Raw genomic sequence first — 12,676 nt, forward strand, 5'->3', positions numbered from 1 at the left:
ACGCATTGAAAAACATGACCGTGTCCTCCAAAAAAGTCGCCCGCAGCTTGAATGATCGATATGGATGCGATAATCAATACTTCCGATTCAATGTTGATCAAGGGCTAAGAGACATAACACTGTCGGACTGGAAAAAGACAAGCAGGATCTCAGCACACACCCGTAACTATCTGGCCGAGAATGGATGGGCTATTAGGGGGTTCATTGACAACCTCTCTCGCCGTGTCTCCACCGACGTGAATGAGCATAAGCCACCTACGACGTCAGGACGCATTACTTTTGCTGTGCCTTTTCGAAGAAACAAGAATTTTGTTGGTCGACAGTCAATTATAGAACAGCTCCTTTCAATTGTTCCGCCGGGCGTGGACGCTGATGACTGTCAAAGAACCGGCATTGTAGGGTTGGGTGGTATCGGGAAGACGCAGATTGCACTCGAAATTTCCTTTCGGGTCCGCGAGATGCACTCTGATTGCTCCATCTATTGGGTTCCAGCCATAGACGCCGTCAGCTTCAGAAACGCCTACAGAAATATCGGCCAGTTACTGGAAATCAACGGGATTAACGACGACAAAGCCGACGTGGAGGAGTTTGTAAAGCAGGCTCTGAGTCATGAGAGTGCAGGCAGCTGGCTCATGATTGTTGACAATGCCGACAGCTCAGCCCTTTTCGACGGTAGCACCAATCTCGGCCGCCACCTCCCGTTCAGTCGGCGAGGTTCCTTATTGTTCACGTCGCGGAACCGTGAGCTTATTGTGCAGCTTGGCGTTCCAGTCACAAATTTATTCGTGGTCGAGGGCATGGGCGGAAACGAGGGTTTCAAACTCCTGGAAACGCATCTGACAAGCCGTCAGATTAGCGATCGGGAGAATACAGAAAAGCTTCTCAACGCTCTTAACTACCTGCCTCTTGCCATCAAACAAGCCTCGACATATATGGCCAAGAAACAGATCTCGACGACAAAGTATCTCCAGATTGCCAGTCGAGTGACAGAGAAATGGTCGCGTTATTGAGCAGGGATTTTGAAGACGGCCATCGATATACGGAGGCGAAGAATCCGATTGCTACAACGTGGCTCATCTCGTTCCAGCAGATTGCAGGCCATGATCCTCTCGCGGCTGATTACTTGAAGTTCATGTGTTTTCTGAGCGAGAAAGCTATTCCGCGCTCTCTTCTTCCTCAAGGCGCTTGGACGTTAGAAGCGGAAGATGCCCTTGGGACGTTGAAGGCGTACGCGTTCATTACTGAAAGAGAGGAGTCAGACGTATATGACATTCACCGGCTGGTTCAACTTGCAATGATGAACTGGCTGGACAAGCAAGGAGAGCTTGGCAAGTGGACGGAAAAGGTGATGCGACGCATCGAAGAGGCTTTTCCACTTCCTGAATATGACAGCAAAAGGGAATGGCTAGGCTACCTCCCACATGCTCGGCATGCTCTTGACGGTCAAACAACGGTAGACGATGTGAAGGTTGATCTCCTCTTCAAACTAGCCCTCAGCTTCACCATCCTGGGTCAGTATCGCGAAGCAGAGACGATGTGGCGACGGGAATTAGAGGGACGAGGGAAGCTCCAGGGCCCCAGCCATCCCGAAACTCTGAGGACCATCAACAACCTGGGCAACGCCGTTCAAAATCAAGGAGAGTACGAAAAGGCAGAGGCAATGTATCGACGGGCACTGGAGGGATGGGAAAAGGCTCTCGGGCCCGATCATCCAGACACCCTCACAAGCGCCAACAACTTGGGCACCATTCTTTCAGAACGAAGAGAGTACGAAAAGGCAGAGACGATATTTCGACGGGCACTGGAGGGGCGAGAAAAGGTTCTCGGACCCGATCATCCAGACACCCATGTCAACGTCGACAACCTAATAAAGATTCTCGAAAAGCAAGAAAGGCACGAAGAGGCTGGAGAAATTCGTCTGAGAGTTCGAAAACCATCGCCATCCTAGAGTGCGCTTTCAGACGAATTGATGAAATGCGTTTTACTTCTCTCCGAGCGCTGCTTGGGCTGCCTTGACAATGAAGCCCGATGCAAGCGAGTTACTATTGTGTACTAGGCTTACATCGCGTCAACAGTACAAGCTCGATTGACTGATTAACTAATCAAAGCATTCGAGTGGTATTCTTCGGGTCGCTGTGCATTATAGATGGACATCGCAGGCCTTTATGTTCTCCCAGTATCGAGAGCTTTCGCAGTTACTGAGCGCCTTCAGTAATAAGAAGTTTTTCTCCTCCAGGGTACGGAGTACGAGTAGAACTACTCCGTAATCAAGGTACAAACTAAAGGGGTTGTCTGAGTCGACTCATTAATCCGTACTTGCCTTTGTAGGTATTTTATTTACACCTAGGGTACGGCAAGGAAAGTGCAAAACAGGCGTTTGTAGGACGGAATTCAGCCTTGATCGAATGGGGATGTGTACTTGATTAATAGTAAAGGAGAATACAGTTCGACTTCAGTAGATTACAATTACACCGGTGGTAGGCTACATTGTCGACGGCATCGATCATATATAGGCTCGGCTATCACAGTTTCGTGCATTGGCTAGGTAGATCATGGATTGATTGTCCGAGATCCCACTGATGTGTTGAGCGTCGGAAGATCGGCCATTTTTTAGTTGATCAATCCTTAAGGTGCTCGAAGCAGGTAGTTAGCTGTACTACTCGTAGTATCTCTGCTGATCTCTCAGTTTGATTGCAGTTGATTGATGCTCGGACTAACTAATCAAGCTTCTGGTTTCGGAGACTTCATTTCTCATGATCGGTCGTTATGAACCCTACCAGAAGAATGCACTTCGCAACTTCGAATGCTGAACAAGTGTTTTCGATCAAACCACCAGGATCAAGACACAAGTATCACCTGCCTTGTTCTTGTTTTCCAGACAAACGATGAAGACCATGTGCAGGCTGCCTCAAGTAAATCAGAATCCTGGTCCCTGCAAGCGAGACACGAAAGTGGAAAGGGTCCTCAGGTGACGGGTATGCCTATCCAACATCTACACGCGTTCGGGTCCGAGAACAGCCCAACTTACTCAATTGTAGAATGGCTCTTATCGGCCATGCCTCTTCATGCCTCTTCGATGTTGTGCAGGATTCGTGCTTGAAAGGCCAAACCTCGAGCTGTCTTTGAAGACAGGCTGTATGCAATTGGCCCATGCTTCCTCAGTAATATCGACCAGGACCTTATCTACGTCTTTTTTTTTTTTTTTTTTTTTTTTTCTTTTTATGCAATGTCGAGGAAGATGGCTAGAGAGGAGAGAGATGGCGACGGTACTGTAGTACGACTTGTCAAACGATCAGGACAGAGTTGGGCAGTATAAAACTGTCATGATACTACATCCTGATTCATTCATCAATTCGCACTGTCACCATTCGCTCTGGCGTCTTCCACGACATGAGGCCACTTTTCAAGAATGTTGTCGGTCCGTACAGCTGTGGTTGCCATCTAAGGCATCTAGGGTCAGATGCTGATTTAGGTCAGCGAACTAAGCGAATTTGCCAGCCTGTGATCCTTTCAAGTTGTTCGTCCTCTTCTTCCCATGCTTGACGTTCAAGTACCGTGATTGTGACCTGTAGTTATGCTCCACCGACTGTCCGCAAGGCTTCCAAGCTGGATTGTTAGGGTAGCAAACCAATTTACATCAATGAACATCGGAAAAGAGACCTGGTACACTGTCAACCGTGCGAGCCCACCTGGTTCATCATATGGCAGCCATGTTGCCTAGACGCGTTCCGTGGTCGCCAACCCTAGTGCGTGACGAGTGCGCGAACTTCATGCCAGCAGCGCATGTTCTGACGGCGTCAGAAGATCGCGATATATTATATTGGCGGAGAGGCTTCGGGAGCTGCGTACTTCTGTCAGGGCGCATGGCATGTCGAAATTATGCTTACTGATGACTCTGCAACTGAGTTAGATGTCGCATGATTGAGTACCTTGATATGTGCTAATGGCCATAATGTCAGCCGAGTAAACAACCTTGAGGAAGACCTTTAGCGACGCGCCCACGAAGCCAACGGCATTTGCTATGCCGCGCTCACTGCGAGCGCACGATCAGCAGACAGAGAAGGCTGCCTTGACTAAATAGACTATGCAATACCGCACCTGTCATGGTGTCCAAAAATCAGAGAACACATACTACCAGGCTTCCTCCGGGATTTCCCAAACACGACCATCGTACCGGCCCGTCGCCAGGGTCTCGTTACACGCAACGGCATAATAGCTGCAAGGAAAATCCTGGACGCCCCAAAGACCATCCCCTTCCAGGATCAGGCCCTGGGAGAGTTTCTGATTTTTCTTATTATTTGGTCGTATGCTCAACTTGACGCGTTATCAGAGGACCGAATGCCCAGTCCCAGCGAGAACATGTGGCCGATTTATGTATTAAAGGTTAGTGAGAATTATGGGAAAACATCTCTGGAGAGGTGAAATACATCATATATCATCTCGTTTCATAGATGGCGACCGGGTGCTGCTTGTTCAAAGCGTTCATGCGTCTCACTCCCGAATGGGAAAACCCTGTGGCCTACTGCAGGTGCTGACCGCCAGGAATCATGCTCTCAGGCTATTTGGATAATCGATGAAGGCGTTGTCCTGGTGACCTCGTAGGCTTTATAAATAGGCGAAAAGTCGCGGGAAAGCAGACATGGAAATGAACACAACGTTGATTCTTTTTTTTTTTTTTTTGCCCAGGGCAACACGCCCAATGTTTTTTCCTTGTACAGAAATAGCGGACTGTGCAGCAGAACCCTATACCCACGGGTGAACGGGAGCTGTGAAAGCAAAAGTTTGGTCGCCATGGTGCGAAAATCAAGAAAACTTGGAGAGTAACAATGAGGTGACCGGGAAATAATCAGAGACAACAGCGAGACTGCAGCGAGGTGAACAAATCAGTGAGTTCACGGAGCTGATAGGGAGGAAAAAGGACGGTTGATGAGGGAGACGGAGTAACTTTGTCATGACTATCTGGATGCCTCGAGGTATTCACTGCTGAGTTGTCCTTCAGACTTTAAAGAAATCTTTAAATTCAGCCATGCTCCGAATTCTAACCCAGCATTGCTGCACAGACTAGTCTGTCTTTTGGATTCGAGCAACTGTCCCAAGTACAGGTACGAGTAGAAAAGCGAATGGGAACTGGAAATGCCATTGCGGTCAGGCTCCAGGTGTATGTCAAAAGTGCCAATCCACACACAATTGGGTCCGTATCCGTCAAAGAAATCGAGCAGTCATCGTGGTGTGGATGGAATCAGTCGAGAAACTCACCGAGCGCAATGACGACGAGCCTCATGCCTGTTCAGTCCGTCATTGTTGCTTCGTAGCCTTAGGCCTCAATCCTCCAGAGAGACCTAACCCAATCTGGTAGTTCAATCTAACCGTATTCAGCATGTTCTAGCCACTTTAGGAATAGTTTCAACGACGTCCCAATCGTCGAACTCTTAACAATCAATAATGAAATCATTTCTCTTTGGAGTACTAGCTAAACTGACTGAAGGAGAGAAGCTGTCCCGTTTGGAGCCTTGATTCCGTGGCCATTGAACGAGGTTTGCGTGTTGCACTTTGGCTTTGCCTCGACGATTCCCGAACAATCTCATCAACTGCGTTGCTATTTAGGCCTACCGAATCTGTCAACGGCGCCGTATTGGTGCAGTCAAGCTCACAATGGCGGAGAGCGGCGGCTGGAGCACAATCGAGTCAGATGAAGTACGTTGTGTCAGATGTATGGAAGTGGTTCGGACTGAGTTAATAAGTCTCTAGGGCGTGTTTACGTCGTTGATCGAGAATCTCGGTGTTCAAGGCGTTCAATTCGAAGAGCTCATCTCGCTTGACCCAGACACAATTCGATCATTAAGGTACTACTGTAGATGATATACTGTCGTGTGGGGCAATACAATGAAATTAAGAATCGCGTCTGACTTCCTTATACACAGTCCTGTTTACGGTGTGATCTTCCTCTTCAAGTGGCTCAGCGGCCAATCCCGCGACTCATCATCACCGGCGGACGGCACCTACGACCGGAGCGCGACGGAGAACGGGCTATTCTTTGCTGCACAGACCATCCAGAATGCCTGCGGGACACAGGCCGTTTTGTCCGTGATCCTGAACCATGACCAAACCAGCGGATCGAGCACGCTGGCACCGATCAACATCGGCCCCGAGCTCACCTCGTTTAAGGAGTTCACCGCGGGGTTCCCCCCGGATCTCCGCGGCGAGGCCCTGAGTAACTCGGAGGTGATCCGCACCGCGCACAACGCGTTTGCGCGGGCATCACCCTTTGTCGACGAGACGCAGCGCCCGGCTCCAGCGGACGAGGACGCGGATCTGTACCACTTTATCGCCTACACGCCGGTCAACGGCACGCTGTACGAGCTGGATGGTCTCCAGCCATTCCCGATCAGTCATGGGCCCTGCGACGCTGAGAACTTTCCGGAGAAGGTCATTGAAGTCCTCCAGCGGCGGATCGCGCGGTATCCTGCCGGCGAGATTCGGTTCAATCTGATGGCTGTGGTGCGGGACCTGCGCATCCGGGCACAGGAGTTTGGCGACATGGAGCTTCTCGAGCGGGAGAATCAAAAGCGCCGTGCATGGGCGTGGGAGAACTCCCTCCGCCGATCCAACTTTGTGGGTTTCATTGGAGAGGTCCTCAAGGGCGTTGTGCGGCAAAAGGTCAAGGATGGCAAGTATGAGGAGTGGGTCGAAGCGGCCAAGAAAGAAACCCACCGCAGGGCGGAGATGAGAAGAAATAATACATGATAATTGAGGTTACTGCTCTTGTACAATATCAGGTATATGATAGTCATGATAGATCATCACGGTTGGATTTTCTTATCCGTTGACGTGGATCAGTTTCGGGTACACTCAAGTTTGGGAATCTGTTACTGATCACGAAAAGTCATCGACATCTCGTTCCCTCTCTCTGTCAAGAAACTCCTTGACCGTCGGAGACTTTATCAATTCCTCTCTCTTGGCACAGTGTATCAGCACGTAATCATCAAAATGCGAGATATCAGCCGTCCGGGCGTACCTCTTGGCTTAAATCCTTCAACCCTCTCCTCAGCAGATCGATTTCTAAGCCTCTTAGCCGCCGAATCGTCTCGTACACTTCACTCCGAATACCTGTTCGGTCACCGCTTGGATCATGCTCGACCTCGTCGAACGCGCTGGCGGTCTCTTCCAGTAGTGAAAGCTGTCGCTCTAGACGAGTTTGAATGATTACGTTGGCGCGCAGCTTGAAAACGTCCTTTTGAGAATCGGAGAGCACCAGATCCTCAAGGGAAGTCGTGTCTGGGCTGAGTGGCTGGCCTTTCCATGTCGCCCGAAGCTCTCGCTGGCCTTCAAGCGTCTGCAGGACTTGGAAGTTCAAGCCGTCTTCTTCGTTTACGCAGGCCCACCAGACGAAACCGCTCTCCCAACCTGTGGATGCAGAGTTATTGTCATGGTTTCCGCCGCTGTCTTTGTTGATAGAGAATAGTCTGACTCCAGGAGCATCTTTGCAAATTGCCCTCTTTGCTGGTTTGAGCGGATCATCATCAGGAATGTCTAGGTCGAGAAATAGTTGTTTCGCGTCTTGCATGGTGTTCTCAAGAAACCCATAGGAAAAAATCATCTCCGACGCGCCCTTGTCGTCGCCGTAACTGCAATGCAACGTTAGAGTCATCTGCATTCTGTCGTCACACTTTGAATGGAGAGACTGACGTAATGGTAATCTCCTGCCCCGGCGAAATCCGCTTCCCCCACCGCAACTGCAGCACCGCATCTCCATTCTCGTCCGTCTCGTACACGGCCACCGTGTCATCTCCTCCCGCGTGATTGGCCATATCCACGCACGGCACCATCGCATGACCGGTCCCCGGCAGGTCCAGTGCACGCGACCGGTACAACGCGTCGACCGTCTTCCAGTCGTCAATGTTCAATTGCCCGGTCTCAACTGCCCACCAGTGCCGCTGGCACCAGGGAATATTCTGCGTCGATGTGCGGAGGAGCTCAAACTCTCGTTCGAGCGCGCCAAGCTTTGCGTCGACGGCATCTTTGAGCGATGTGCCGTACAGGATGCTGCGCTCGTCCTCGGTGTAGAATGTCGGGATGGGGATGGTCTCTGGGAGAAACTTGATGTATTCCGACCAGGGGTTTGAAACCCCACGTATCTTCGTTTCCTCCGCGGCGGGATCATGATCCTTATCACTTACGGCGGTGTATGTGATGTGCAACAAGAGAAAGATCAGAATCGCGCCTCGAGGTGTCTACTCTTTCTGGTCAACAATCCTTTCTTTTGTCCAAGGACTCAAAGACCAATTTCTGCATACCCGCCCGAAGCTTCCTACTGCATCCAATACCTCCCGCAGCAAAGTATCGCTCTTCGCATACTCCTGCACCGTGTCCAACGAAAGGACCATGTCCCGCGGCACCGAAATCAGGGTCACCGGTCGTGAGCTCTCAACTTCCGGATCGCCATTATATTTCTCCGCCTTTGCGAAAACAGCTGATCCTTTATCAGCGACCGTAGCCTTAGCGCCGCTCCTTCTGGCTTCGGCATCTGCATCCGAATTTGACGATTGCGATTTTTCGAACGCGATATCGGGGAATTTGATCCCGTTCAGTGTCGCCCACGTCGCCAGAGCGCTGATGGAAAGGAATTCACGTTTCATGGCGGCGGTCTGGCATGTAGGAATCGGCTCCTCTTCATGACTGCTTGCGAAACAATGGAAGCTGTCGTGATGTCGTCAGATTCGGCAGCCCGTCATGGAAGATCGTTATATACTATCGATAACTACCTCTAGATCAGCGAGCATGATAAGATAACCAAACTCTAGCCCTAAGCCCTAACCTGATTCCGTTTCAATCTCGCTCTGCTCCGGCTTGGTTCTCCGAGCCGGCTCCGACAGCCCTAACCAATCACCGAATCATGCCAGTGAGCCAATGGATAATGGCGGCTCAGCTCACCGCCTTCCCATATAAGTATAGCCAGGTAACAGACGTTCACGCCTCAGAGTCATCCGAAATCAGCTCATCGGTAGAAGAGAGTGACTAATCCATCGGGGATCGCGAAAAAGAACAGGAATGGATTCAGTGACTTTTCCCAGAGTAGATCCTGCTTGTCTTTTCTTCCTTCATGCTCCGTGTTCTCGTTTTCCGATCATGTCTTGAGATCTGGCCCCTGTAATTGGGTCCAGCGCAGAAAAAGAAAAGAGAGGAGAACGCCACCAGCCAATCGCATTCTGCGACAGCATCTGCATATCTGCAGGTCATCCAAGTCTACAAACATACATGGACCCCTCCATCGAACGCGAACTGGCCCGGCTCGATCCGGACGTCCCCTTCCGCGCGACCCAGAATCACATCCACCATACCTGGGCCCGGACGTTCTACTCTCTGCCGGAGTTGTACATTCAGCCACAGTCCTTAGAGGAGATTCAAAAAGTCGTGAAACTGGCCGGGCGCTGCCGTCGCCGTGTCGTAGTGGTCGGCAGTGGACATTCACCGTCGGACTTGACCTGCACGTCGTCGTGGGTCGTCAACCTCGACCATTTCAATCGTGTTCTTCACATCTCGCCGGATGGAGTCGTCACGGTGCAGGCTGGGATCCGCCTCAGGGACCTCGGCGAACAGCTAGAACGGCATGGATGGACCCTCCCAAATCTCGGCAGCATTGACGCTCAGTCTATTGCCGGCGCCATTACGACCGGGACTCATGGCAGCTCAGTCTACCATGGTCTGCTCTCGGAGTGCATCCGAAGCTTAGCGATCACGCTGGCGAATGGCCAGACGGTCCACTGCAGCGCGACCAACAACCCGTCTCTGTTCCGCGCCGCACTGGTGTCCCTTGGAGCTTTGGGAATCATCACTGAGGTCACGCTTCAAGCGACACGGTCGTTTAGAATTGCCTGGAAGCAGTCCTTATACCCGCTCTCTGAGATCTTGGAGAACTGGTCCAACGGCCTCTGGACGTCCCATCACTACGTGCGCGTCTGGTGGCTTCCGTATATGAAGCGAGCCGTTGTCTGGCACGCTGATAAAACCGATCTCCCTCTCCGGGCGCCACCGACGTCATTTTACGGCGGTCGATTGGGCTACCACATCTACCACAACTTACTGGCATTGGCGCGATGGTTCCCGCGGATCCTCCCGTGGGTGGAGTGGTTCGTGTTTGGCATGCAGTATGGGTTCAAGCCCAAGGTTCACGTCACCGAGGCAGTCGAGACTGCGCGGAAAGGCTTGTTGATGGACTGCCTGTACTCGCAGTTTGTAAATGAGTGGGCACTTCCATTGGAAAAAGGACCCGAAGCCATCACTCGACTGTCGGCATGGATCCACGGTGATGAGGAAACGGCGCGCATCCCTTTCAGTTCCAAGGGAGTCTACGTGCACAGTCCGGTTGAGGTGCGAGTCTCCGATTCCACTGTGACGGACTCGCCCCACCCGTACCTGGACCCATCCTGCCGCACCGGTCCGACCCTGTACCTGAATACGATCATGTATCGCCCGTACCGTCGCGACCCGCCAGGCACAGAGCGATACTACCAAGCGTTCGAGTGGCTGATGCGGGAGCTGGGCGGGCGACCTCACTGGGCCAAGTTCTTCTCCATCCTTAGCCCGCAGGAGTTGCGAGATCTGTACGGATCGGACATGGACGAATGGCTGAAGGTCAGGAACGAGGTCGATCCAGACGGGATGTTCCTCGGCGCATGGCATCGGCGGAATCTACTGCTGCCGTCGTTGTCCCCGGTTCTCTCCCTGGAGGAGCAGGAGCAGTCCCGACGCAGGTTCAAGGGGGCCGGTTCAGGAGACGGTCTTGAGTGGATCGGCGATCGGCGATGGGATCAGAACTCGACTGCTCTCCGGGGTGCTTCGGACGCGGATGGAAACTTTGGATCGAAGGGTGATTTCGAGGACACGTCCAGTCCGCTAAGGACGTCGGCCAGTGAAGAGAGCTTCGATATTATGAGCCACGGGGAGGCGAGCATCATATCGAAAAGTGAATAACCTTGGTATAGAATGAATATGACGATGATTTCGATTGCAAAGTAGAACAAGATCAAACGATCAAAGACGGAGTAGCTCTCCGCACGGAGTACTATTATTCAGTTCTTCATGGCGTCCTGATCACATAAGATTGGAGCTGAAGGTGAGCTCCGATCGAACATGGAAGTTGAAACGCCAATCTTCCATCGTACGGAGTACTCGTGCTTGGTGGAGTTACTGCCGCGCCCAAGCCGCAAGTTCACTCCAACGAGCAATGGCGAGGTTTCCTGCAATAGTCATTGATCGGATCTGAGCTAACGAAGCTGTCCCCAATCGAGGCGATCTGGCGGTTAATCCTTTGTTCGCGGTGGCTGATTGGACAAGCTCTTAGCGCTGCCAAGGAGAGTGCCTCGGCCCGCCAGACCGATCCAGACAATTTCGTAGCTTCAAATATCGCCCTTGTCGCGTCGTTCCAAACTTCATAGAGATTTTATGAAAGAGCCCAAGTTGAATCGTTGAAGACATCTTCTGACAGAAACAGAGTCCCCTAAGTCAGCTTCCTGTTAGACGCTAAACTCAATTGTTTCGGTTGGTACTGATGTCCTGCTATCCCAACTAGAGACCAATTACGCCCCTCGATCGAGTGGAAAACAACCGCCCACCAGTCGTTCCGGTCGAACAACAATAAAACAGAGCCGCCAGCCAAACAATGGCTGCTTCACCCGCCCTTTCCCAAGAGCCCCTTATCGACAAAAACCCTGCCCTTCAACAATACTATGCCTCCCTCGAGAGCCGCATTGGCTACCGCGTCTTTCTCGGCGGCGCGCGGCACTTTGGATATTATGAACCAGGCACAATATGGCCGTTCCCCATAAACGCCGCCCTCCGCAGGATGGAGGAGTATCTTTACAACTCGCTCGCACTCAAGCCAGGCTCCCTCGTGCTGGACGCGGGTTGCGGAGTCGGGCTTGTTGCCATCTACCTTGCACGTAAGGGTCTGAGGGTGTGTGGAATCGACGTTGTCGCCCGCCACGTGAAATGGGCACGAGAGAATGTGAAAAAAGCGGGGCTGGAGCGCGCAATCAGCATCGAGAAGATGGATTATCACCACCTGGAAGCGTTCGAGCCTGAAACGTTTGACGGCGTCTACACCATGGAAACCTTTGTGCATGCCAGAGACCCCGCGCACGTTCTCCAGCAGTTCTTCCGGGTACTCAAACCCGGTGGCAGCATCACATTGCACGAATACGAGCACAAGGGCATTGAAACTGCGCCAGATAGTGTTGTACGAAGCTTCAACGCCATCAACACGTTCGCAGCGATGCCGACCCATGAATTGTCCAAAAAAGGAACTCTGAGGACGCTGTTGGAGGAGGCGGGATTTGTAGACGTGCAGGTCTCCGACCTTTCGGAGAACGTGCGCCCCATGCTGCGGCTATTCTACATCTGCGCGATCATTCCTTACTTCTTTATCACACTATTCAGACTCGAAAAGTACTTTATCAATGCCGTGGCAGCCGTCGCAACTTACCGCAATTGCCAGTACTATTCATATATTTCGATCACGGGGAAGAAGCCGTCCCCATTGACATCCACCGCGACTCAAGAAAAAAGCTTGTTGGACTCTTGATGACGGATGTACTGTTACGCATGAGCTTGCTGAGATGATGTTGAATGTCATGAATGTGCTGTTCATGCTCCGTTTGTGAGACGAAACTGTCTTGGA

The 12,676-nt window shown here is 51.6% G+C and overlaps 6 protein-coding genes across 6 annotated transcripts; 5 read left to right on the forward strand and 1 right to left on the reverse strand.

Annotated features, from left to right (window-relative positions):
* Positions 1–14: 14 nt before the first annotated feature.
* On the forward strand, positions 15–1,010 carry VTN31DRAFT_1108 (uncharacterized protein; the record flags this gene model as incomplete). Its single annotated transcript, XM_069401129.1, has 1 exon — positions 15–1,010. One exon carries the CDS (start codon positions 15–17, stop codon positions 1,008–1,010), a length of 996 nt encoding a protein of 331 aa, XP_069263964.1.
* Positions 1,011–1,132: 122 nt separating this feature from the next.
* VTN31DRAFT_1109 (uncharacterized protein) lies at positions 1,133–1,948 on the forward strand (the record flags this gene model as incomplete). The annotated part of the gene is made up of 1 exon (XM_069401130.1): positions 1,133–1,948. The coding sequence occupies one exon, from the start codon at positions 1,133–1,135 to the stop codon at positions 1,946–1,948; it is 816 nt and encodes a 271-aa protein (XP_069263965.1).
* Positions 1,949–5,652: 3,704 nt separating this feature from the next.
* Positions 5,653–6,744, forward strand: VTN31DRAFT_1110 (uncharacterized protein; the record flags this gene model as incomplete). Its single annotated transcript, XM_069401132.1, has 3 exons — positions 5,653–5,694; positions 5,749–5,843; positions 5,922–6,744. 3 exons carry the CDS (start codon positions 5,653–5,655, stop codon positions 6,742–6,744), a joined length of 960 nt encoding a protein of 319 aa, XP_069263966.1.
* A 129-nt stretch (positions 6,745–6,873) lies between these two features.
* VTN31DRAFT_1111 (uncharacterized protein) lies at positions 6,874–8,636 on the reverse strand (the record flags this gene model as incomplete). Its single annotated transcript, XM_069401133.1, has 4 exons — positions 6,874–6,954; positions 7,016–7,625; positions 7,687–8,231; positions 8,295–8,636. 4 exons carry the CDS (start codon positions 8,634–8,636, stop codon positions 6,874–6,876), a joined length of 1,578 nt encoding a protein of 525 aa, XP_069263967.1.
* Positions 8,637–9,255: 619 nt separating this feature from the next.
* On the forward strand, positions 9,256–10,971 carry VTN31DRAFT_1112 (uncharacterized protein; the record flags this gene model as incomplete). Its single annotated transcript, XM_069401134.1, has 1 exon — positions 9,256–10,971. The coding sequence occupies one exon, from the start codon at positions 9,256–9,258 to the stop codon at positions 10,969–10,971; it is 1,716 nt and encodes a 571-aa protein (XP_069263968.1).
* A 688-nt stretch (positions 10,972–11,659) lies between these two features.
* VTN31DRAFT_1113 (uncharacterized protein) lies at positions 11,660–12,580 on the forward strand (the record flags this gene model as incomplete). The annotated part of the gene is made up of 1 exon (XM_069401135.1): positions 11,660–12,580. One exon carries the CDS (start codon positions 11,660–11,662, stop codon positions 12,578–12,580), a length of 921 nt encoding a protein of 306 aa, XP_069263969.1.
* Between the last annotated feature and the right edge of the window lie 96 nt (positions 12,581–12,676).

The sequence above is a fragment of the Thermomyces dupontii genome, assembly GCF_041956625.1.
Source record: "Thermomyces dupontii strain NRRL 2155 unplaced genomic scaffold VTN31scaffold_1, whole genome shotgun sequence".
Classification (NCBI taxonomy): domain Eukaryota; kingdom Fungi; phylum Ascomycota; class Eurotiomycetes; order Eurotiales; family Trichocomaceae; genus Thermomyces; species Thermomyces dupontii.